Raw genomic sequence first — 24,106 nt, 5'->3', positions numbered from 1 at the left:
CACTAGTATGTGAAAAGAGAACCCACTAACACACATGCATGCGCATGCCTACACATGCTGAAACGTGACAGTGTACACTAGTATGTGAAAAGAGAACTCACTCACACACATGCATGTGCATGCTGAAATACAACAGTGTACACTAGCATGTGAAAAGAGAACCCACTCACACACATGCATGCGCATGCCTACACACGCTGAAACGTGACGGTGTACACTAGTATGTGAAAAGAGAGCCCACTCACACACATGCTTACACATGCTGAAACGTGACAGTGTACACTAGCATGTGAAAAGAGAGCCCACTCACACACATGCTTACACACGCTGAAACGTGACAGTGTACACTAGTATGTGAAAAGAGAGCCCACTCACACACATGCTTACACACGCTGAAACATGACAGTGTACACTAGTATGTGAAAAGAGAACCCACTCACACAAACGCATACGCACACCTGCACATGCTGAAACGTGACAGTGTACACTAGTATGTGAAAAGAAAACCCACTCACACACATGCATGTGCATGCCTACACACGCTGAAACGTGACAGTGTACACTAGTATGTGAAAAGAGAACCCACTCACACACACGCGTATGCACATCTGCACATGCTGAAACGTGACAGTGTACACTAGTATGTGAAAAGAGAACCCACTCACATGCATGCGCACACTGAAATACGACAGTGTACACTAGTATGTGAAAAGAGAACCCACTCACACACACGCATACGCACACCTGCACACGCTGAAACGTGACAGTGTACACTAGTATGTGAAGAGAATCCACTCACACGCATATGTACACCTGCACATACTGAAACGTGACAGTGTACACTGATTAGAAAGATGTCTAGGGACCTAAGTTTAAATTGGAATTGAGGTATATTTAATACATCAATTGGATGTGATGATCAATATGTCATCCCTGCATCTCCTCCTACCTTCTAAAAAAAAAAAAAAACACACTATTTAATGGTGACCCATAAGGGCTTTCTTTGTACCAGGCTTTCTTTGCACTTGCCTTGTCTCCTGTTAACCTGTTTGCTGTAATTGTCCAGTGAAGCAGTCCAGTTACTGTCCTCACTTTACAAACGAAGACTAAGTCACCTTCCCAAAACCACCTCAGCAAGCAAAAACAGCCATATTTCATTGGGTTCCCTTTGTCCTATAAAGATGGATTTAAAAATTATACTTACTATTTAGTGAGAATTTGTTTTAAAATGGTAGAACGGCACAGGAATTTCTGCATTTTTTTTAAACCAAGAATTCCCACTAGGGCATGAATAATATTTTTCAATTAATCCTTTCTCATCCATGTATATTCAAATCGCCTCTCTTTAATTACCCTGGTTCCCTTTTCAACAGTCTGCCTATAATTACTTTAACCAGTTTCTAAGAGGGACTTGTTAATATGATTGAATATTTGTAGCTGTTTTATTGTATCACTGTACAGTGTCCAGTCGACATGGTGTTTACCTTTTTTGTATCAACTGCTCGTGATCTTCTCAAGTTTTTATAAAATGCTACAAAGACCAATAAATTAATCATCTGTGTCCTCACCTTCTACTCTAAAACTGTAAGAACGAAGAATAATGGGGAGAAGATCAGACCACTAATCCACAGGGGGCAGGAAGAATGCCATCACAGTTGTCCTCTGCACACATTTACTAATAAACATACGTGCAGGTTATGTTCTTCTCTCGTTTCAAAGTTTGCCTTTCCTTCTTGGGTTAGCTTCTTGGCTTCTCTCACTGCCTAATTACCACTACCACTAATGGGGCTCTAGGGATGCAGCCTTTGTTACCCCACTAGTCCCACAGGAAAACCTTCAGACTTCTAGAAGCAATATAAAATCTCAGAGATTTCTTGCCCCAGAATAAGGGAGCTGCCACATTCCTCAGAAAGACAGCAAGTATCTCCCGTTTACTGTTGAGAAAGATCTGTCTTCTGCATACCAAGGCACATCTTAATACAGACTGAATTCACATTTCCTTGCCCTAATGGAAGAAGGCAAAGGTGAACCAGGGTAGCTACCTTGAAAATACTCTCTAGATCAGGCATCCTCAAACTGCGGCCCGCGGGCCACATGAAGCGGTGTGAATTGTGTTTGTTCCTGTTTTGTTTTTTACTTCAAAATAAGATATGTGCAGTGTGCATAGGAATTTGTTCATATTTTTTTTTAAAACTATAGTCCGGCCCTCCAGCGGTCTGAGGGACAGTGAATTGGCCCCCTGTTTAAAAAGTTTGAGGACGCCTGCTCTAGAAGATCCAGGGCCTGAAAGGAAGACCTTTAAGGAGAGAAGTTCTGGTGGTAACTTTGCATTGTCTCATGTACTCTTGGATGTAACTTTAATATAGACGCTCTTGTTTTACATTATTTTTCTTAACATCCAAGTCCTTTTGCAGTTTTTGACCGGGGCTGGGTTTGAACCCACCACCTCCCATATATGGGGCCGGTGCCCTACTCCTTTGAGCCACAGGCGCCACCCAACATCCAAGTCTTTTTGAACTAGAAGATTTCCAGTCTTCCTTCTCTTTCACATGTCAGATATACAGAGGGTACCAAAATAATGTATACACATTTTAAGAAAGGAAAAACCTGCATTAAATTTGTAATACTCAAGTCACATTTGACTTCAGCAATTATAAGAGATGCTCAATGTGACTTGTGTTCATCTTTTCTTATTGGCAAATATTGAGTATTATAATTTCTATACAATTTTTTCCGTTTTTAAAATGTGTATACATTTTTGGCACCCTCTAGATAGCTCATATATGACTGAAATTAATGTCAAAGTATTCTAATAGGCTTTATCAATTGCGAGCTAAAAAATAAATCAGCTGCATAGAGAAAGGGAAAAAGTTTATGAATTGGATTGGTGTATCTTCTTCCCTTCAAAGAACTTTCTTACATGTGCAAAAGCAAATATTTACAGTAATATTGGTGAAGTGGTAATTCAGCCTAACCTTCAATACAATAACTTGACCTCTTTACCTCTGTAACAACTTCTGATAAATTAAGCATATATTACATTTCATATAACTAATATTATATCTTCTTATAACCCATAGCTATTCTGAAAACACATCTATTACAGTATTGGTGGGATTACACCAGCGGTGCATCTTACAAGGGTATATGTGAAACTTGGTAAACGGTCTGTGAAGCTAGTGAATGATGCCCCATGATCATATCAATGTACACAGCTATGATTTAATAAAAAAAAAAAATCAAAAAAAAATAAAGTATAATAATGGATAAGTTTAAGGTATGTTTGAATACTTAATGTACACACATGTTAGAGTCTGAGAATAGGAAAGAATAGAGTAAGAGAAACCGAGGAAGGTTTGATGATATGAGAATTTTTCATTTTTCATTGAAAACTTTTTTTGTAAGATACTATTACTGTACACTGGGTCTGTATTTCCATTGTCAAATGATTCCTATTTGCAGTACATTAAAAAACATGAACTATTATGCTCATGCCAGAAATTAGAACTACTATGGAATGAGGGTAGAGTAACATTTGAGAAGCATTTACCCGTGAATACGCTAAACACACGCTCACTGAGTTGACGGCGGGTTGACGAACATCAGTGTCATCTGAACAAGAATTGCAGAGTCAAATATGGTTAGCAGTGAAAATAGTTCAGTTGCTGCTGAGCTTAACCAAAGAAGTACTTGGTCAAATTCTTAATCCAATCCCCATAAGAAATGCTTTGATATGGAAAATGGCAGATCTTCCATGTATCCTTGCTAAAATTTTTTCAAATTTTTAAATGCTTATAATCAGTCCAAATGAAAAGATTGTCTTTAAGGAGACAGCATAGTTCAATAACCTTCAGAAACCATCTTCACATCATTTTGAGAAAAACACTATAAGTAAATAACATCTGTTTTATGAGTATATTTGAAGGAATATTAATACTAGAAGCATACATTGGAGGCTTTTGTATCATCCAAAGTGTATTGAAAACTTATCAATACTGTAATATCATTGATTGTTAACATGACTTGGGCACAGTGCTTGGCATATACTAGATTTCAGTATCTCACGGGTGAATTGAATTTTTCACTTTTCCTTTCTAGTTCTTTCGTAGGAAAAAATTGAAAACAGATTTATCATGTCTTCATTCTCAGCATTTTTAAGATTTTTGGCCAAATCTGAATTATCTACCAACAAACATAATCTGTTTCTCGTGAACCTCAGTGCGGCCTATCGAATGTGTGGTGATCAGGGTGAACCCTAATTCAGGCTTCGTCCCTGGCCAGACTTCCAGGAACGCATATCTTTCCATAGAAACCCAAAGAACTTTTATTAATGGATGACTGTTTAAAAACAAATAATTCTAAATTAACCTAATCCTGAGTGATTATTCTTATTCTGCCAAATGCAAAGATCCACACAATGGTGCAGAAACATAATTCTAGATGGTTAAAAGCACATTTAAACTGCACAGTAAAACACCCAAGACACCACCTAAAATAAAGCACCATTCCCCACTAGGGAAGCAACACAAAGCTGATGCATTTAGCATCTCCAAAGCTAACACAAACGTGTGGATTTTGAGGTGTTAAACACCTTTACTTACTCTTGTGGATTTATAAGCAATCTTCAAGGACTGTAATATAATTTGGAAGGCTGTTTCCCCCTGGGTGACTTTACCTGTAAGCTTTTGTATGACAATTTGGTGACGCTTTATTGATGATATGATGCTATTATGAAGGCTCCTTCTACCCCTTGCTTCTCTTTTCATACCCACATAACAACCCTTTTCCCGGTTGGGGCTATAGGAAATGAGTAATGCTTAACCCATTTGTGTGATCAATTCACTTAAGCAGCTACTGTGAAATGTTAATCACAACTTTAATTTGTACTGCATTAGCATTTTGATTAACTTGTAGGCTTGCTAGCACACTTGAAGCGCTTTTACTCATAGTTACAGCTCGGAAATGACTTTTTGATTAATTAAGTTTGTTAGACAGCAGCTGAGCTTCCTGAATGCTAACCTTCTGGGGGTAAAAGTTCAGGAGAAAGTTACTGTGAACAACTGTTGCTATTGAAAAAGATTCTTATAAATGTACTTACAGCATTTTAATTATTGGCAAAATATTGTACGGTTACTTGCAATGACCTGAGCCTTTAAAGGAGTGTGCCTTTCTGTCAAGAAAGCTTTTTTTAGGTTTTCCCATCATTGTAAAACTTCTGGGAGCTCTTGAACTACATAGTGAATTTTCTAGCAGATGTCTACCAACTAACGTTTTAACAAGCTGCCTAGGATGAATTTCTGGAGTCTGCTTTTAATAAACATTTTATTTGAAAATAGTTTTAGATTTCCAGAAAAGTTTCAAAAGGAATAAATACAGAGAGTCCCCATATACCTTGAACCTACACATATTTTGCTGTATATAATATGCTTCCTTTTTAATGCATATCCAAGTTTTTAGCCCAAACTTTCAGGAAAAAAAAATCTTTTCATTTTAATTATTTAAAGGAGAATGGAAGTGGCCACACTGTGGCACCTGCTTCTCTCACGAGAGACACAAGGCACAGAGACAGTCAGTGCAGGGACACCGGGAGTGAGCCTGGGCGGCAGGGGAGATTGGTCTGGGCAACCAGAGTGCCTGACCTCCCCCTGCTTTTCCCTTCCAGCCCACCCACGTCCTTCAGTGGGAACATGGCCACGGCCACTCCACTGAGGGCCCTGGTGGGCTTATTTCCCAGGAAGCCAGTGTGAGGGGCCAGGGCTGGCCCTACCTGCCCCAGGCTCCTGTCCAGAAAGGGGTAGATCCTTCCCCTTCCTGGACTGCCTCCTCTCTTGCACAGCTGGCTTCATTCTGAGGCCCCCAGGACAGTGTGCTGAAGAGGAGACTTCCCTGATGAGACCCAGTGAAATACTCTGCATTTACATCTCTGCAGTGACTAGTCCGTGACCTCCTTCAGCCATCCAGATCTTGGGCCCTTGGTAACATCAACATGAATGAAATGACACCAGCCTTCCCCAAATTTGCAGATCTTGTAAATCACTGGGGGACTGGCTAAAATGAGACTCTTAAACCATATCCAAATATACTGAATCAACTTACCAGGAGAAAGACCTGGGTATCTTTCTATTAACAAGCATCCTAGATGATTTTTCCTACAGGCAAAGTTTAGAAAATTATACCAACTCAACACCTTGGGGGTTTGGACAGATAATAGGCTCAAAATTACAATCTCTGGGCTCAGGTACCCCAAGCTTTCATGTTTCACTGCCAGGTATCCTCACAGACAGAAACTTCATAGGGACTGAGGCCCCCAAGGTTACAGCAGTGGGCTACTAGTAGAATGAGTCTCAGAACCCAGGTCTCCTAGACCCCACCTCAGAGATCTTCTTCCTCAGGACAGTGTCCCATACCCAGTGATGGACATGGTGGGAATAGGAAATGAGAGGATGTGGGCATGAGAACAGGCCAAGAGGGGACAACTGGGGGAGGACAGGTGCTCAGGTTGTCCTCACCAATCTCACCTACCACCTAGGCTTGCTTCCACCTTCTCCTTCTCATGAGAGAAGGAGACGTCACTGCATGGTCACTTCCACCCTCCTGTCACCCAGGCCCTGACGCTAAGTGTTGCAGCTCCATCATGGGAGTGCCTGCTTCCAAGATGGCAGCAGCAGCGGCATCTGGTGCAGTTGGCTGGGCAGGCTGGGGCTCCTGCACCTGCAGTGCCTCCCTGAGCAGGGGGTGCCCAGGCAGGAGGGAAGCCAGGATGGGGCATGACTACCATATTCCAGGGTATCATTTTTCACATGGATAGCATTATTGCTTCCTGGAGTTACACTTATAACACAAGCATAAGTAAAAGAATTAAAAACATTAATATAAATAAGAAATTAGTACTAGCCATGTATAATGTGCATCCTTATTTTTTCCTCAAAAATTTGGGCATAAAAATGCACACACATAGCAAAATACTATTTTTCCTCTGGTATTAACATCTTATACTTATTAAGGTACATTTGTCAGAATTATGAAACAAATTTTGACACGTAATTATTAACTAAAGGTCCTACTTATTCAGAACTCTTTAATTTCAACCTAATGTCCTTTTTTTCAATTGATCTGTAATAGTTATACATATTTGGGGGGTACAAGTGATAAACATATTTTGATACATGTATATAATGTGTAATGATCCTAATATGCATTTTCTATTCTAGAAGTTTATTCAGTATATCACATTATAATTTAGTCATCGTATCCCCTTAGACTTCTCCTAGCTGTGATAGTTTCTCAGATTTTTCTTATTTTTGATGATCTTTCCACAGTGTTTTGCGTTCTCATGATATTCCATAAATAACAACTTCGGTTTTATAAATTAATGCAATTTTTTTCTCATTCTGGACTAAATATCTTTCTTATAAACTCTGATAGCAATTTATTACCTTTATGTTATTTGATTTTGTTCTTATTCTAGACTAAGTAAATCTGTTTTAAACTCTGATGACAATGGATTATCTTTATGTCATTTAATTTAAACAGAAGTAGCAACATTGTCTATCATTTCAACCTCTGTTGTGATATTATTTTCATGTGTTTGTTGAAACCTTTATACTATCACTAGATACATTAAGATGATATCAAAAGATATGAGGAGAAGAAGAAAGGGTCCTTAAAGAGGAGAAAGAAGGGTAAAGTGGGGAAGAAAAGATGCAGGTCACATGAATACTCAGAAGGGAAAAGAAAGGTCAGAACACCATCTGCCAAGCTCTGTCCATAGACCCTACCGCCAGAGGAGGTGCTGCTTAGGATTAAATTGACAGATTTCTTAAACTGAAGTTTAGAGTTTAGGGGAAATTTTTAAATAATGAGCTGTAAGCTAGATCTTATTATCTATCTGTTAACCAACCTCTTTATTTACATTTAATGATGTCATTTTGCTTTAAGTGACCTTGGTCAGTGATTCTGTTTCCTTGAAATAAAGTTGATTTGATTCCATCACAGTATTTAACGTTCCTCTTTTACCCTTGGATTGTTTAAATCCAGAATTCAGTTGTGTTTTAAAGGATAAAGGCCTGAAGTATTAAGATATCGTTGAAGCCAAATGGTAGATTAAATTTAATTTTAAAATTTTAGGTTTTCAAAAATTGTGTTTATAAAATTTACTCACAGAGACAATAATCAATTAAATACATGATAATTTTGCATGGAGTTTGTATTTTTCTGCTCTATAGAGAAAAGAGGATAGATGTAAGCTGTCTCAAATTCTATTTGAAATAGGACAGGGTTTGTGTGAGTCAGCAGAGATAATGGTACATAGTATAATGAGCACAGATATGAAATTGGGAAACCAACATCAAGGCTTAACTCTCATGAACTTAAGTTTCTCTATGTGTGAAAAGGAAGTGGTGCTAATGCCTGCCTCATCGTTGGTATTGTTAATGATTAAATGAGAACTATTGGTGAAAGTGTTTTTGAATCTAGTACTACTATATAAATATTTTCATCACCCCACATCGCATACTTTTTACACAGTCTGACTTTATAGAATTCACTATTGGGGGCTTTTCACAGTAATTGCGTGAGATTTACTTTATGTAAAACATACATATGTCGTCAAGCTTGAAATGTCTTTTTAAAATATAATCTGCAGTTGCAAAAGATGAGAAGAAAAATATATGGAGAATTGGATAAATCTGTCCTTTGCAGAAATAGTTAGACCACCATGAAAATGTATTGAATTTAAATGCTAAGATCAAGCTTGTTATGCTTAGGGAGTTATTGAAATTGATTTAAAAGAACTATGGAGGACAGGAGCACACCCTTGGCTTCAGGGGCCTCACTTCTTTAAAAACGTCCTTCTGGAGCAGTGGTTCTCAACCTTCCTAATGCTGCGGCCCTTTAATACAGTTCCTGTGGGTCTATTTCCTAAATTCTCTTTGTTTGGAGGGTTTTCTTTTTGTTTGTTTCTTTTTGTTGTTGTTTCATTTTGGTTCACCTTTGCATAAAGCCAAACACTTCAGAAGTTCTCGAGCTTTCCACCTAAGAATGAGGTCTAGTGTAGTGCGTGTCTCCTTGGGGATTTTTGTCTCTCGCTCTCTCTCTTGCTCTGTGTTCCTCTCTCCTTCCTTTCTTTCTCTTGCCTCTCTTGCTCTCACTCAGATGTAGGCAGACGCACACCACCATCATCTCAACATTCAAGTCTGAAACTCTTAAGGTGGCGATTCTTTTTACTTCCTCAACAATAGGAGTGATCTCCGCGGATCTCTCCAAACACCTCCTTGTTCCCAGGCTCCTGCTTCTGTGTCTGTATTATTTTACTTTTGATGTCCTTAAGATTCTCTCTGAACCACCTTCCCAGGTCTGGATGTCTTTGCCTGCCTTCCTTAAACACCTGTTTCTTCAGCTCTCCATCAATAGTGGCTTCAACAGATGGTTGTTTTTTAACACCATAATCACAGGCACACTCCCACTCTAATAACTGTTAGATACAAACCCCTTTCACCCTTGTCTCCAGGATACCACTTTCTGAGCCTCTTCTGACCACGGCACCTTCATAGTCAACTTGACTGAACGTTTCTTTTATTATGATCTGTCATCTCTTATCTTTTTCCTGATCCTTTCGTTTAGTCCTCAGTTAACCTTATCACTTCACTTCCACCCAGCCCAGCATTGGCCCCAGAGTTGGCCATTTCAACAATAACATCACCAGTACCTCCCTGGGTAACTATCAGTGTCCGAGTATCTGCTTTCAGTCAAGTTACTCATATTTGTTATTGCTGGAAGCAACCACAGCACACTGCTGATTGTTTCTACTACAAAGTCATGCTGTTGAAACTCAGCTGCTCTAGTTTTTCTCACATCATTAGTTCTGCCCAGTCCTTCCTGTATTCCAGAGCTTTCTGTGCTCCTCCATGGTACTTTCTCCCAGCCAGAGACATCACCTCCAGGACGAGCGCTGTCACCGTCCTTTCCCTTCACCTCAGAGCTTCTCTGTCTTTCTGACTGTCTGTAAGTAGGGTCTTCCAAGACCAGTAGACACCCCCTTTCTGTGCCGCTTGCCCCACACTCTGGCCGCAGAGCCCTCGTCATCCTCTCGTCCCAGGAGAGACTTTTCTCTGTGCAGCTCAACCTTTTGTTTAGTATGTCCCTGACTTCAAAGATATTACAGTCTACCTGCAAAGATAGAAAGTAAACTTTATAAAAACAAATGGCCATATAGTTTTTGTTCCCATTTTATTGCTGAAAACCTAAAGTTTGCTGAAAATAGCAGCTTTAAAAAGCACCTAATCAAACTCCTTGAATTGTCAGGTGAGGATAATGAATACCAACGGTTAAATTTTCCCAAGGCCCTATAGTAAATTTAGAAGTGCAAGTCTCTAAATTTTCAGGCTAAATCTCTTTTTTTTTTTAATTAAATCATAGCTGTGTACATTAATGCGATCATGGGGCACCATACATTGGTTTTATAAACAGTTTGACACCTTTTCATCACACTGGTTAACATAGCCTTCCTGGCATTTTCTTAGTTATTGTGTTAAAACAATTATATTCTACATTTACTAATTTTCACATGTACCCTTGTAAGATGCACTGCAGGTGCAATCCCACCTATCACCCTACCTCCTCCCATTCTCCCCCCTCCCTCCCCTCCTTCTCCCCATTCCCCATATTCTTAGGTTATAACTGGGTTATAACTTTCATATGAAAGCCAAAAATTAGTTTCATTAAATCTCTTTTTAATATACCACACTATCATCAAACCAGTATAAAGCGTTCATGAATCATACTGATGATTACACTTCATCCAAACTTACTATTTATTCTAAACATACTGTCTTTCTCAAAGTCCCATTTTATCTAGAATACTCTTTCCTCATAGAATATTTAATTCTCATTCAGGACCCCATTTGATTTCTACACACCTTCCCCCTCATCCTGAACTTCATAGGCAATATATTGTATTGGTTAAAGCAGTCCCTTTGGAGTCAGGTTCCCTCGAGTTTGAGTGCCCGCTGTACCCACTTACTGGAGCCATACAGCTCTAAAGAGGCCTTTCTTCTCAGTGTACTGAAATAATATTTTGTTCTTGAGCATTAGATCTCTGTAAAGGACTTAGAGGTTACTTGGGAAACACTACCGTGATCTCCAGCCTTTACCAAAGCCAGCCCTGCTCTGAGGGGAAGAATATACCTATTAGACCTTAGCTGCCAGGAAAATCGCAATAAAAGACAATGAGACACAGAGAGCCCGTCCCAGGCTCAGTCACCCCCAGACGTGTTCCTATAAGCTACCAGGACCCTCAGGCCCATGTACCTAAACCATCCCTTGGCTTTTGTCTCTGTCAGGTATGGGCCTCTGAACAATAACCTGAGCTTACTCACCCAAATTGAGAACCAGGCCCACATCCTCCAGTTGGGTCCGAGCTATCGGATCTTCCCTTGGCCTAGTTCCCAGGCTTGCTTATATAGTAATCTCTCCTAATCCACAAGGGGATACATTCCAGGACCCCCAGTGGCCTGGCACCCCATACAGTACCAAACCCAATAATTATCAACCAGAACACTTTTTTGTTCATGTCTTCCCACCACAAATGTCATGCCTTTTCCATGTTAACTACACACTTATCCTGCACAGTGCCTGTAACTTTTGCAGTTTGAGGTATGACAGAAAAACTAGCACAAATGCTTACATTGTATTACAACTCCCTGCGGGGTTTAGCACAGTATCATGGTGCACAGTATATTTTTCCTTCTATACAATTTCACTTATATGAGATTCCGTCTAGTGTTAGCAACTCAGCATAAGATTTTATTTCCTTAGGAACTTTTCACCTTTTCTCTAAGCAGTGAAGTACTTCATGAAGTAGCAACAAAAATCATTTTATGTTGGGGGTCCCCACAACATGAGGAACTGTATTAAAGGGTTGCGGCATTAGGAAGGTTGAGAACCACTGTCTTAGAGGAAGTACTTTATAACTTCTCTTGGGCTTTGACTTTTCAACATCACTACTCTTGTGCTTTTGGGGCCATTATTAAGTAAAATGAGGATCTTGACACATATTGCCCACAGATAAGAGGGACTACTGCATGTTCATTTGGCGTCAAAGTTTGTGTTATTTCTCCTGTACTTTACTGTCTATGATAGATGTGCAGTAACTTACAGCGTTGTTATAGTCATTGTTATGTTTTGACCTATATTCTTTAATGAAGCAAATATTTCTGAAGTATACTGTACAAAGGCTGGAAAGAATAATTCCAGATTATTGCTGACGTAGAGCCTGTACTTTAAAGGACAGATGTGTAAACAAAGACTCATGATAGGACAGTGGTGAGGTGTGTCCAGAGCAGCAGAAGGATAGGCAGGTGCAGTCAGGCACAGATGAACAGCAGGGGCGCGCTCTGCAAAGTGTGTGGTTAGGCGGATTCAGCCTGGATGGCAGAGCCTGCTGCCCACCCAGATGGACTATGTGGTGCAGCCTGCTGCTCCAAGACTGCAGACCTGGGCAGCTGCTACTGTGCTGCGTACGGTTGGCAGCGTAACACACTTGTAAGTACACATGTATCCAAACACGTCTACACATAGAAAAGGTGCAGTCAGAACGTGGGACTGCAGACTCAGGGGACCGCTGTGTATGTGTGGTTCGCAGTTGACCAAACATCATCATGTAGGGCATGACTGTTCCACACCCATCTGGCAGATCAGGGAGGCTTCGCTGCGAGAAGCAGCCTATGAACTAGACTTGGAGAAGGAATAGGAATTTCCAGGATGAGGTAGAAGGAATGGGTGTTTGGGGTAAAAATAGAAGGAAAAGAAAAGAGAACATTAAGAGCAAGGGTAACTGTGGGAAAATACCATAGTGTTTTTACTGCTCGACTAAGAGTAGAGAGAAGGAGGCCGGAGTGGAAAGCAAGAAGCAGGTAGATCACAGCAGGTTCAGTGTCATGGAGAGAGGGGGCAGTTTTCATCCTCAACACACAGGGCAAGGCCATTAGAGAAATTAAGGCAGAGGACTGACATGATCAGTTTTACTTCTTTAAAAATTCACTTTAGTAATAATATAAAGTACACCTTGAAGGAAAATTAGATAAGAGAGTGGAGGAATAATTATAATGCCCAGGTGAGAGAAGGTGAGGTGCACCAGCTGGGGGCAGAGAGAGCAGGACGGCCGCCCGTGCCTGAGCAGAGACCCGAGAGGCAGCCTGGGTCGGCCTGGCTGAGGAGTCTCCAGCCCTTAGCCTCCCAGATTCTTCAGCTCCCCACCTGCCTTTTCCCTAAATTAAAGCAAGATAAATACACTTTTCAATTCGTATGGCTTTTTACTTCATGTAACAGATCCCTTGCGTGTTTTTGTACGTTTTCATGTCTGATTCATAGGATGAAATATTTAAGGGAATTCCCATATATTTTATTAAATATTTCAACTTCAGCATGAAAACTTCTTGGTCTAGAATTTATTACCAGTCAAGTTGTATTGTAAAATCACCAGTAAAATTGCCATAGTTACTACACATTGCACGTTCTACCGTCATCGTGATTCTGCCTTAGGTATAATTACTCGTTTCTCCTTTCCTTTGCTCTTTCCTTAAGCAGGACTCAAGAGTTGTGACTTGTGAACTACTTTTTTTTTTTTTGTCTAGTTGAGTACTATTCACCATGACCTGCTTGTCTCAGATACTTCATAGAAAGACAAAATTTATTATTCTGCTCTGTAGAGAAAAAGGAAGAATATAAGTGGATCTCCCTAGGTTTATAAACATGTAAATTCATACATGTATACACACACATATGCACACATACAAATATCTCCATTATACCCACCTTCAGTCTTTATGATGTATGTCTAGCAGGTTAATGGGTACTGAAGACCAAAATCCTGTAAAGTATGAAAAGACATAAATTGGTTTTGCCAGATGTTTCTTAAACTATTATTTTTCATAAATTAGAAAACACATAATAGGAAATTTAAAGCTTAGAAGGAAAATGTGACTGGGTCAATAGTACTACGTTTTAATAATATGGCATATTAATTTTTCTAATATAATGTACTTTAAAATTATTTCTAAAAATCTATTAAATGGGTTTTTTGCAACATTTTATAAATATTTTACTGTTTGTAAGATGCTATTAAAATATCATCTTAAGCATTTTCCAGGTAAAGCTAATTTCTCATATTGTCACTTCTTTATTTCCCAAAACAAGAGAGCACAGTCCTAAAAGTATATAAAGTACCTGCCTAAGATCCTGATATTAACTTATGTGTCTTTAAGTCAGCATTCTCTGGAATCTAATTTAATTGAAATAGCTTTGCCTGTGCAAACTTTGCCTTTGTTTAAATAAGATTTCACTGTTTAGTTTTGCCTTAAGCAAATGCAGCCTTTTGTTTGTCCGTAAAGCATTAGATTAAACGTATAGACTAATATGAATAGCTTCTGGTCCTTTCACAGGTATCTCTGGCTGCCTGCCCTTTGCTAGTGAGTGGGGTGTTACTGTCATTGAAAACCTGGGCTCTATCTTGAGCCTACTCTTTGGGGAAAATAAATTTTTGGCAAGAAAACCTTCTATCTCTTCACCATTATTGATTTTTGATTTGAAAGACTTCTTGAGATTTAGTCCTTAAATGCAGCTACTAATGTTCTTGATACAGTGAATCATGCAAGTCCTTGCTCTCATAGTACATTGACTTACCCCTGTTTTATCACTGGGTCCCCGTATTATCCAGCTGTCTTTGCTGCCCTATGCAAGCTTGGGATTTGGCCCTTTGTTACAAAGCAGCATCCAATAAATGCTATGAGAGACTGAATTTTTTCCCTACAACCCAACTATAGTTTATTTTCTGGTTTCTGTTTGAATGGATAGTAATTTAGAGAAAGGATGATTGGTTTCTGTGGTTTTTCTTAAGGCTAAGATCAGATTCCCAGTGGAGATGGCGAGTGCCATATATTCTTGTAATATGTGCATTTTTCCTCTTCAGGCAATGCTGGATGTGGCTGCAAACCAGGGCTGGCTTGTGACTGCCCTGAATATTACCAACCTGGTTCAGATGGTGATCCAGGGGAGGTGGTTAAAAGACTCTTCTCTTCTTACAATACCAAACATAGAACACCACCATCTTCACCTTTTCAGGTAATTGTTTTAATTTTTGATGAAATTGGTGGTTTTTTTTAATTTCAAAAAAAAAATGTTTTATATGTGTGGTCACTGGAATTTCATGTCATGCCTAGAATATTGATTATTTACAGTGACAATGCCACTATTTCCCAGATGGAGGGATGGCCTCGTGATATAACATTCTTAATTTGAATTTGATCATCAGCCCCAAGCTAACCACGGTTAGGTTAACCTGCCCCTATCTAAATTGCTTTCCATTTGCAGCATTGAATACATTTCTATTTTAACTGCATTTATTCCTTTACAATGTCCACCTTCATTTAAGAAGATGTTATTAAAGTGCCTTGTGATCTAAAGCAAAATAAATGACCAATTGTTGTTGTTATAGAAGAGTTTGGAGGAATCTGAAATCCATTGTCAAAAGTAAATTGTACATCTGCAAAATGTTCAAAACTGAGTAGTTTTATATACTGAGAGCTCAAGAAATAACCTGTACTGAAAAGATGAGTTTATATAACATTAAATTTTTTAACCCGTAAGTCTTGTGTACATGGCTGCAAACATTTTAACAAAGAAAAGAACAGTACATAATACAAGCAAGGTTGGCAGAGTGTAAATGGAAATGTTTCCTTCACACCAGAGTTTCACACCAGTTGAGAGATACTTTACAGCCAAAATGTTGATTCACAGTTATGTAGACAAGCAAATTAGCCTGGCCGTAGCTTGCCTTCATGCACCCTGAACAGCTGGATGAGGGGTGGCAGTCACTTAAGGCATCTAGACACAGATGCCAACAAGAACTTCAGGCTCCCCTTGGGAAAGTTCCCCAATCTGAATCAAGTGCACTGGGTTCCAGGGCCGTTGTCTCCATGTGCTTGAGTCTCTAGCTTGGGGTATCCCTGGAAATTAAAAGACATACCAGAGAGTGAGCCATGCCAACAGCAGGTGGCCTGGGGAGAAAGGCAGATACTTCATGAAAATCTGCAGCTCAGTTTCAGAAGCTCTTCTAATATGTTACTACAAGTTCTGGGAGTAGGGAGTAGTAGTAAAGAAGGAGCATTAAAGTACTACCCCACAGCTGGCAGGTCTGCAATGGAAACTGCTTGGGGCCCAGGAGATTTGATCCAGTTTTCTTATCATCCATAAGAATGGTGTATTAATGCAATTTCAATTATATTTTTCTTCTTACTGTAAGATTTAGATGGCCTGTATTTCTGGGATCTGGCACTACTAATGCTATAAAAGATTCCCAAAATGTACTATTAATTTTATGTTCCCAACAATTTATAATTTAAACCTATTTTTAAGCAGTTGTACTAGAGAGATTTCCCTGTATTCATTAAAAAAGTTAGGACTGCAGATGAGTACTTTATCCAGAAGCATTATTTCACATGCCTTCCTGTAGAAAGACACCCAGAGTCTGTGAACCCTGAGTATTTACAGAGCTCACTCACAGTTTATTTGTTTTATGCAATGATAGCAATAATGCCTTAGGTGGAGAATGCTGCCTGATTTTTTAGATTTATTATAATGGCCTTTAAAAACTTCTGTCTTATTTTGGCAAAAATACTATTCTAATTAAGCAAACCACCATTGTCAAAAAACTTGTTGTTTGGTTGGTGTTGATGTTATTTCTTAGAAAGTGGAAGCCCATTATAAAGGGCCCACGTGCGCGGTGTCGGACCGCCATCGAGTGCCTTCCGGAACTGATCCATGCCTGTGTAGGGAAAGAGCACTTGTTCAGCGCCATGGTGGAGAATGAGCTACATGCCGCAAAAACAAAGCAGGTAAGTCCATCTCTTAAGGGCTTTGAAGGCTCCCCTACTCACTCTGGGAAGTTGTACCAAGAGTTTTCTAACGTATAGCATGAGTTATGGAGCCAGGGGCTCAACTGGGTTTAAATTCTAGTGTGCCATGTATTAACAGTGGTTGTGTACATAAAAACATATCTATCTCGTGGCACAGTCATCACAAGATTTACTCTGTAAGATTAAGCAAGACACTATAAAAGGTACTTCATACAGTTCCTAACACAGCGTAAGAACCCAATAAATAATACTAAAAGTAATGACAATAACCATGATCAATCCTAGTAGCAGCACTATTAGCAGTTGCTTCAGTGTAAGGCAGTTGAGCTGGCTGTGCAAGGCCTCGTGTAGCCTGCCCAGGAGCCCTCTACTCCCCCTCTTCAGAATAGTTTTTCTTTTTTTTGCTTGAGTATATTTTCATGTAATTCCTTCAGTTACTTGTTTTGCCCCCTTTTGATTTTAAACAATTTATGGTTCCTAGATTCTAAAGCAGGCGTCCTCAAACTTTTTAAACAGGGGGCCAGTTCACTGTCCCTCAGACCATTGGAGGGCCAGACTATAGAACAAATTCCTATGCACACTGTACATATCTTATTTTGAAGTAAAAAAACAAAACGGGAACAAATGCAATCACACCACCTCATGTGGCCCGCAGGCTGCAGTTTGAGGACCCCTGTTCTAAAGTATTCTTTCTAAGTATTCACTCATTTGTGAACCATATAACTTACATAGAAAACTGAATCTTTGTTGTGAAATATAACATGGGTCATCTCTCCAATCTTTGGGAAAGCCAAAAAATATGAATGAATGATGCCAGAAATATTTGGCTATGAAGACTTTTACATATTAAGCAATTTTACCCTAAACATGTCAAAGTAAACATTCGGGATTTATAACATAATCGACATATTCACTTGCAAATGCAGGTATTAAGGAAACTTCTAAACCATGTCTCTTTTTTTTTTTCCAAATAGAATTTATTTTTGAGAAAGACTTGGAAAAAGTGTAACAGGCGCTAACATCTGATTGACTGTTCAGTTTCTGTTGAACCCAAAATTGGCACAAAAAACTATTTAAATATTCGTAATAAATGCCTATCTTTCTAACTAAATTACCATCAAAATTATGAATAAAAACAATATATTTAAATCAAAACAAGGCTTCTGTTAGCAACAACACATTTCTAACATAACATACACTGATTCCAAGCCAAGTTTTAGATGGGATGAAAAATTAGAACATTGTTATAATTAGTTCAGGGAGAACTCAGAAGTAAACTTACTTAATTTATTTGCATAAATTGCCATTCTGTTATCTTTAAAACCAAATGCAAATTGGCTCTGTCTGATACGATGATGGTTATTTGGCTCAAAAGTGCTTCAATTTGCAGAGCAATCTGGTGTCGGCTCTGCAGTGAGGCGATCCCAGGTAACATACAAATCCTGAATTATTCCAGAAATTAGTATGTTTAAAGCATCAATTTAAGTGCTAATTGCAGTAGTAATGAGAAAAAGCAGTACAACTGTGAGATTTGCATCTTCTCCCCCATCAGTATGCCTGGAACGGCTGCTGACTGGCAGAGGATTTGGCTGCTAATTAAATAATTGTATGCATGGCAGTGCTCTTGCCTGATTCAATAGATGAAGATTAATCCTCAGATAAATATGTTTGGCTGGTATTGAAATGTCTTAGCAGTTTCTTTAAAAATGGCTCATTTTATATACATAAATATATATACACACAAACATACAGACATAGCTAATAAATACATGTACACACTGTAGGTCAAAAATAATAATATTAATTCACACAAAAAGGTTAAATATATACATAAGCCAGATATGACTTGTGGGACCTTGGTAAAGTAAAATCCTAATGTCTTGCATTAACAGAAAATATTATATCGGTAACTAATTTAATGGCACAAGTAACGAAACATAGGAAGTCTGGCATCATGTGGTAAATGTTACTTGTGTTATCTCACAAAATTAAATGCTTTACAGGAATTGTGTATTTCAGTGTCCCCATGACCGCGTCCCCATGCCAGCCAGTCTCTGACGAACATGAGGTGGCAGAGCCTCTGTACTCGGCGACTGTTGGTTCTAGCTGGGGATAGACCATCATTTGTATTTGAAATACATTCTGTGGCTTGACTATTTCAAAATCTAGTCCCAGACATAATTTCAGATTAATAAAACAAGTTACAGGATTGGAGTTGAATTGAAAATTTGCATTGAATTTACATTTCTTAATTCCTAAGGGGTAGATTGGTTCATCAGGGCTACTTCATTTCAATGAAGTATACTTAGCAGCACTAAACTCTTAGCAAATGCAATCAAAGCCTATAAGGAAATCCCTATTATGTATTAAAGGAATAAAAATAAAACTAAAATTGAGGTACTAGTGTACTTCTAAAAACTAGCTTAGAAGATGGCAACTGATAAAACAGCCGATGTATTAAGAAGTTTTCTTGACCGGTAGTGGTATAGTCGCATAACTGTGTATATCAGAAAAAGGTGACCTTAAGTTTATTTTGTTAGATCCTTTCCATGGACCTAGAAATTTTTTCATTTAACATTGGTGAGCCCTTACTATTTGAATACTGATTTCTCACAAATATTTTTCAATTTAAAGAGCAAAAATAAAATCAGTAAAATATTTTATACTCTTTTATCAGTTTAATTGTTATTTTCAACATAATAATGCCAAAAAATATGTCTTTGTTTCTAGAAGGAACTCTAGATTGATAGGATTTCTTATGATATATAGAAATGTTTTCCTTTCATAATAAATAGAATACATCTGGAATTTGGACCAATAAGTGGTCAGCAGATGATGTTGACTTCATCAGTTGCAGATAAAATTTTTTCAGGCTGCCTTTATATACACAATCAATGGTCTCTGCCTTAGGAGTCACATAAATGTTAGAATAGATGCTTCTCTAAAACAAACCAACAACAAACATTTCTAAACTCACTAGTTTTTGATATAGTCAATAAGCACTCAGGAGAGTGTAATCTCAAGAGAGATTTACAGTAAAGCAATGACAAGTTCAGATAATGATAAAGGCTTTCTTGTTTTTACAAGAACTTTAAACTAAAACGACTAACAGCACACTATTTCTACACGATACACACACAGACACACATACATACAAGTGTAAGAAAAACTAGGGAAATCTGAACAAAATTGGTGGATTATATCAATGTCGATATCTTGGTTATAATATTGTACTACAGTCGTGAAAAGCACTACCTTTGCAGGAAACTGCGTAAAAGGGTGCACAGGGTCTCTTAGTATTATTTCCTCTAACTGCATGGAATCCAGAATTAATTTCAAACTTAAAAAGTTGATTTTTCTAAAAGAACACTATTCTTAGTTGATCACGGTATTTCACGTTTACCATTCCTTTATTATTTTCCTTTCTTTTTTTTTTTTTTTTTTTGTTTTAGGCATGGAATTTCTTGTCTCATTTGCCAGTGATAAATGTTGGCATGAGTGTGAAGGGCTCATGGGATGACTCAGTTGAAGGACATAATGAACTCTCTGTCTCAAATCTAACTGCAGACACACGAGATGACAACAAATGGATCCGATTGCACGCTGACCAGGAGTATGTGCTTGAAGTCAGCTTGCAGAGAGTCCACTTTGGGCTCAACAAGGTATAGTGTTTGGTTTCCATTCTCAAATATTTCGCACCAAATGCCAGCGTGCGCCACCACACATATCTTTTATATGACTAATGTCTCCGTGCCATTCATGAATCCTGCTTTCTCAACTGGCCTTAAGCAGAAAGAGGCAACCTTTTTTCAACCCCAGACTATTCACCTTACATAGAATTATATTGCCTAGAGTACACAATTCTCAAAAATGTAGCCCACAGAATATTCAGGAGTGCCTTTTTACAATGCAGACTTCCTAGCCCCACTCCAGACTTGAATCAAAATCTCAGGGGCAGGTTTCCCAAAAAAATCTATGCCGTTGTGCCACGCCCCCAAGTGATCATGGAGATCATTGGAGTTTGAGAAACACTGCCCTAGAGGCACTGGGTATACAGGAACCACACTGGGCTAGGTGTGCAGGAGATTATGGTTTTACCATTGAGTTCTATAAATTTCAGTGGAACACTTAGCTTTTCTTTTTTTTTTTTGCAGTTTTTGGCCGGTGCTGGGTTTGAACCTGCAACCTCCGGCATATGGGGCCTGCATCCCACTCCTTTGAGACACAGGTGCCGCCCCACTTAGCTTTTCTAAGCCTGAGTCACCTCATCTGCCAGCTTCCTTCATAATGTGTGAGAGAGCTTTGTTAATGTTCATGCAAGCCAAAAATTATAATATTTTTATTTTGAATGACGATGCTCTTTTCTGTTGCTTCTGATACCAAAATTAATTATCTAGTCCTCTAAGAATGTTAGTACACAGCATGTGAGCAGATTGGTTTTCAGTACCATAATAATTGAAATGAGGAAGAATTTGTCTTCCTTTCAGCCCAGTGGATCCAGGGCTTTCTCGTATTCTAGCTTCAGCCCTCGGGAGTGAGGTTGTAGTCCCTTTGCATTGTCCCATCTATTTTCTTTCTTTTTTTTTTTTTTTGTAGAGACAGAGTCTCACTGTACCGCCCTCGGTAGAGTGCCGTGGCGTCACACGGCTCACAGCAACCTCTAACTCTTGGGCTTACGCGATTCTCTTGCTTCAGCCTCCCGAGTAGCTGGGACTACAGGCGCCCACCACAACGCCCAGCTATTTTTTTGTTGCAGTTTGGCCGGGGCTGGGTTTGAACCCGCCACCCTCTGCATATGGGGCCGGCGCCCTACTCACTGAGCCACAGGCTTGACCCCAGTCCCATCTATTTTCATACACAAAATGGCCAGCAACTTTCTACTGCTATGATGACGTTTCAGGATTAGTCCTTCAAGTTCCATGTCATCTGATTTCCAGTTCTAAAAATCGGTCAGTATAAGCTGATTGGCCTCCAGCATTTCAGAGGCATTACTCTGAGCACTTTTTAAGATGACGTAGTGTATCCTACCTTACAAAACGAAAATAATAATCACAAAATTAGATTTAATCATACTTCAAGAACTTATTTTTGTTCCTAAATGCTATTAAAAAATATTGTCTGGCCCATCTTTTAAAATGCCATAAGTAAAACATCTGTGTCTAGAATACTGAGAATATGTCCTCATTAGTATATTTTATGTCATAAAGTCATTGTCTTAAAAAATCACTAGAATAATCTCACATTTTATAAAAATCAACTTAAAGGCTTCAACTTGCTATTAACAAATTGCTTGACTTATAATTTGCCATTTCTCAGAGAAAGGACTTTTTAATATTACCATATTATACAATGTGCTTTTTCACGTGAGTGTTATTCTTGAATGGGTGAAGGTGTTTATTTGACATAGTACTCATTATTTTGAGGTCCAGAGACTAACCTGGACTGGCTTTGTTTGTTAATTTGTTTTTCTAAGTATCAGGCTTTGAAAGATTTGGTTAACACGGTTGTATCTCAGTATGTTCATTTACAAATACTATACCGATGTTAATCATAGGAATAGCATGTGAATTTACTAATTTCATGTCAAAATGCAGAACTTTTTATTCTAACTGACCCAAGTATTCTGGTAGTTACAGCCACAAAGTAGTGTGACTAGTATGCTCTGAGAATGTTGAAGAAAAGTAGGTAATAGCATATTAACCACACCAAACCATAACAGAGGAAAATTTAAAACATCCCATAAACTATGTGATTTATGGCCTTCAAGTACGACAATGTGGCCTTTTAACCACAGCTAAGTGATATAGAAAGTCTAAACATTATTTATGTTTTCTCTTTTTTTCTGGTTTACAGGGAAAGCAAGAGAGCTGTGCAATTACCCCTCGATTTCCCAAATCAAAAGATGAAGGGTGGTTTTTAATATTAGGAGAAGTGGATAAGAGAGAACTTATTGCTTTGAAAAGAGTAGGGTATGTTCGAAATCGGCACGTCGTTTCCCTTTCTTTTTATACACCTGAAATACCTGGAAGGTAAGCAGCGTCTCACCAACCAAAGCTCTGAAAGAAGTAAATATGACTGTGATTAAAAAGTTGGTTTTACATTCTTGTTCTGTTTTTATATTTTAGGTATATCTACACACTGTATTTCATGAGTGACTGCTACCTTGGTCTGGACCAGCAGTATGACATTTATCTCAATGTCACACAAGCAGACATTTCTACACTTGTTGACAGAGAATTCTCTGATGCCTTGACTAACCTGGCAATCAAGTAACTGAACCCAAATCTATTTAAAAGAAGCGGTTAAGAAACGTGGCTCCTCAGCAATCTGGACAAAGTCAGATTACTCAATGTTTGCCTTGACAGATCAACTTCTAACCTCGGGATATCCAGGAAATGGATAGCAGCTGCAGTGTTGGCTCCAGCAACAAAAAGTTAAAAAGTGGCCTTTTAATAAATGTTGCCTTTCATAATGTTACTGTCATGGGTTTGTTGATATGAAAATGAATAAGCATATAGGATAATATTTTAATTTGACTGTATTTGAGATGCATTTAAGAGTTATCAAATTTTGCATCTCATAATATACTGTTTACATGAATATTGGCTTCTTTTTTTAAAGGAAAACTACAGTGAGGCAATGCAGTGTTCTGATTTGTTCCGATAGATTTCTAACTGCAGCATAATGTATGTAACATAAATGTGTAAAGGAATATATGACGTGTCTTATTAGCAAGTTTGTACTTTGATCACATATCAAAGTAGTTTCAAAAATTTCTTCCAGTCATTAATGTTAATAATATATGATGTAAAATTATATCATGGAGCCTAATGAGGATAGCAAAGAGAACAGAATATATTGAGCCTAGAAAATGTAGGTACTGTAAACTGGTAGAAATAAAATATACAGAGTGTCCCTTCAAGACAAGCTGATTTAATTTTTTTCTCCTGTTTCCTTCCATTTCTATCCTCTTACTCTTCTATTCTTTATTTTCTGTTCTGCTTCAAGACTTCACTTTTCTGATATATTTATTTATACAAGGAGAATAGTATAACCTAATTTATGTCATAACAAGTACAGACGACATAGTACAATACTTTGTCTATATTTTCTCCGGGATTGGTCTACAACAAACAGAAAACCTTTAACCTCTGCAGGTGGTTTTTACCTATGATAAAGGAAGTTTCTCTATGTCT

At 38.5% G+C, this 24,106-nt stretch overlaps 1 protein-coding gene across 1 annotated transcript in view; it reads left to right on the top strand.

Annotated features, from left to right (window-relative positions):
• Positions 1 to 23,832, top strand: part of ASCC3 (activating signal cointegrator 1 complex subunit 3) — a 402,050-nt gene extending 378,218 nt beyond the window's left edge. The window contains exons 38-42 of the mRNA XM_053590400.1: positions 14,966 to 15,117; positions 16,742 to 16,889; positions 20,363 to 20,572; positions 22,764 to 22,939; positions 23,036 to 23,832. Of these exons, the coding sequence (XP_053446375.1) occupies positions 14,966 to 15,117; positions 16,742 to 16,889; positions 20,363 to 20,572; positions 22,764 to 22,939; positions 23,036 to 23,183 (834 nt within the window). The 3' untranslated portion in view covers positions 23,184 to 23,832. The remainder of the gene's footprint in view (positions 1 to 14,965; positions 15,118 to 16,741; positions 16,890 to 20,362; positions 20,573 to 22,763; positions 22,940 to 23,035) is intronic.
• The last annotated feature ends 274 nt before the right edge of the window (positions 23,833 to 24,106 follow it).

Source organism: Nycticebus coucang, chromosome 5 (assembly GCF_027406575.1).
Source record: "Nycticebus coucang isolate mNycCou1 chromosome 5, mNycCou1.pri, whole genome shotgun sequence".
Classification (NCBI taxonomy): Eukaryota; Metazoa; Chordata; class Mammalia; order Primates; family Lorisidae; genus Nycticebus; species Nycticebus coucang.
The sequence above is the reverse complement of the archived record's forward strand: the minus strand, read 5'-3'. Positions and strand labels throughout refer to the sequence as shown.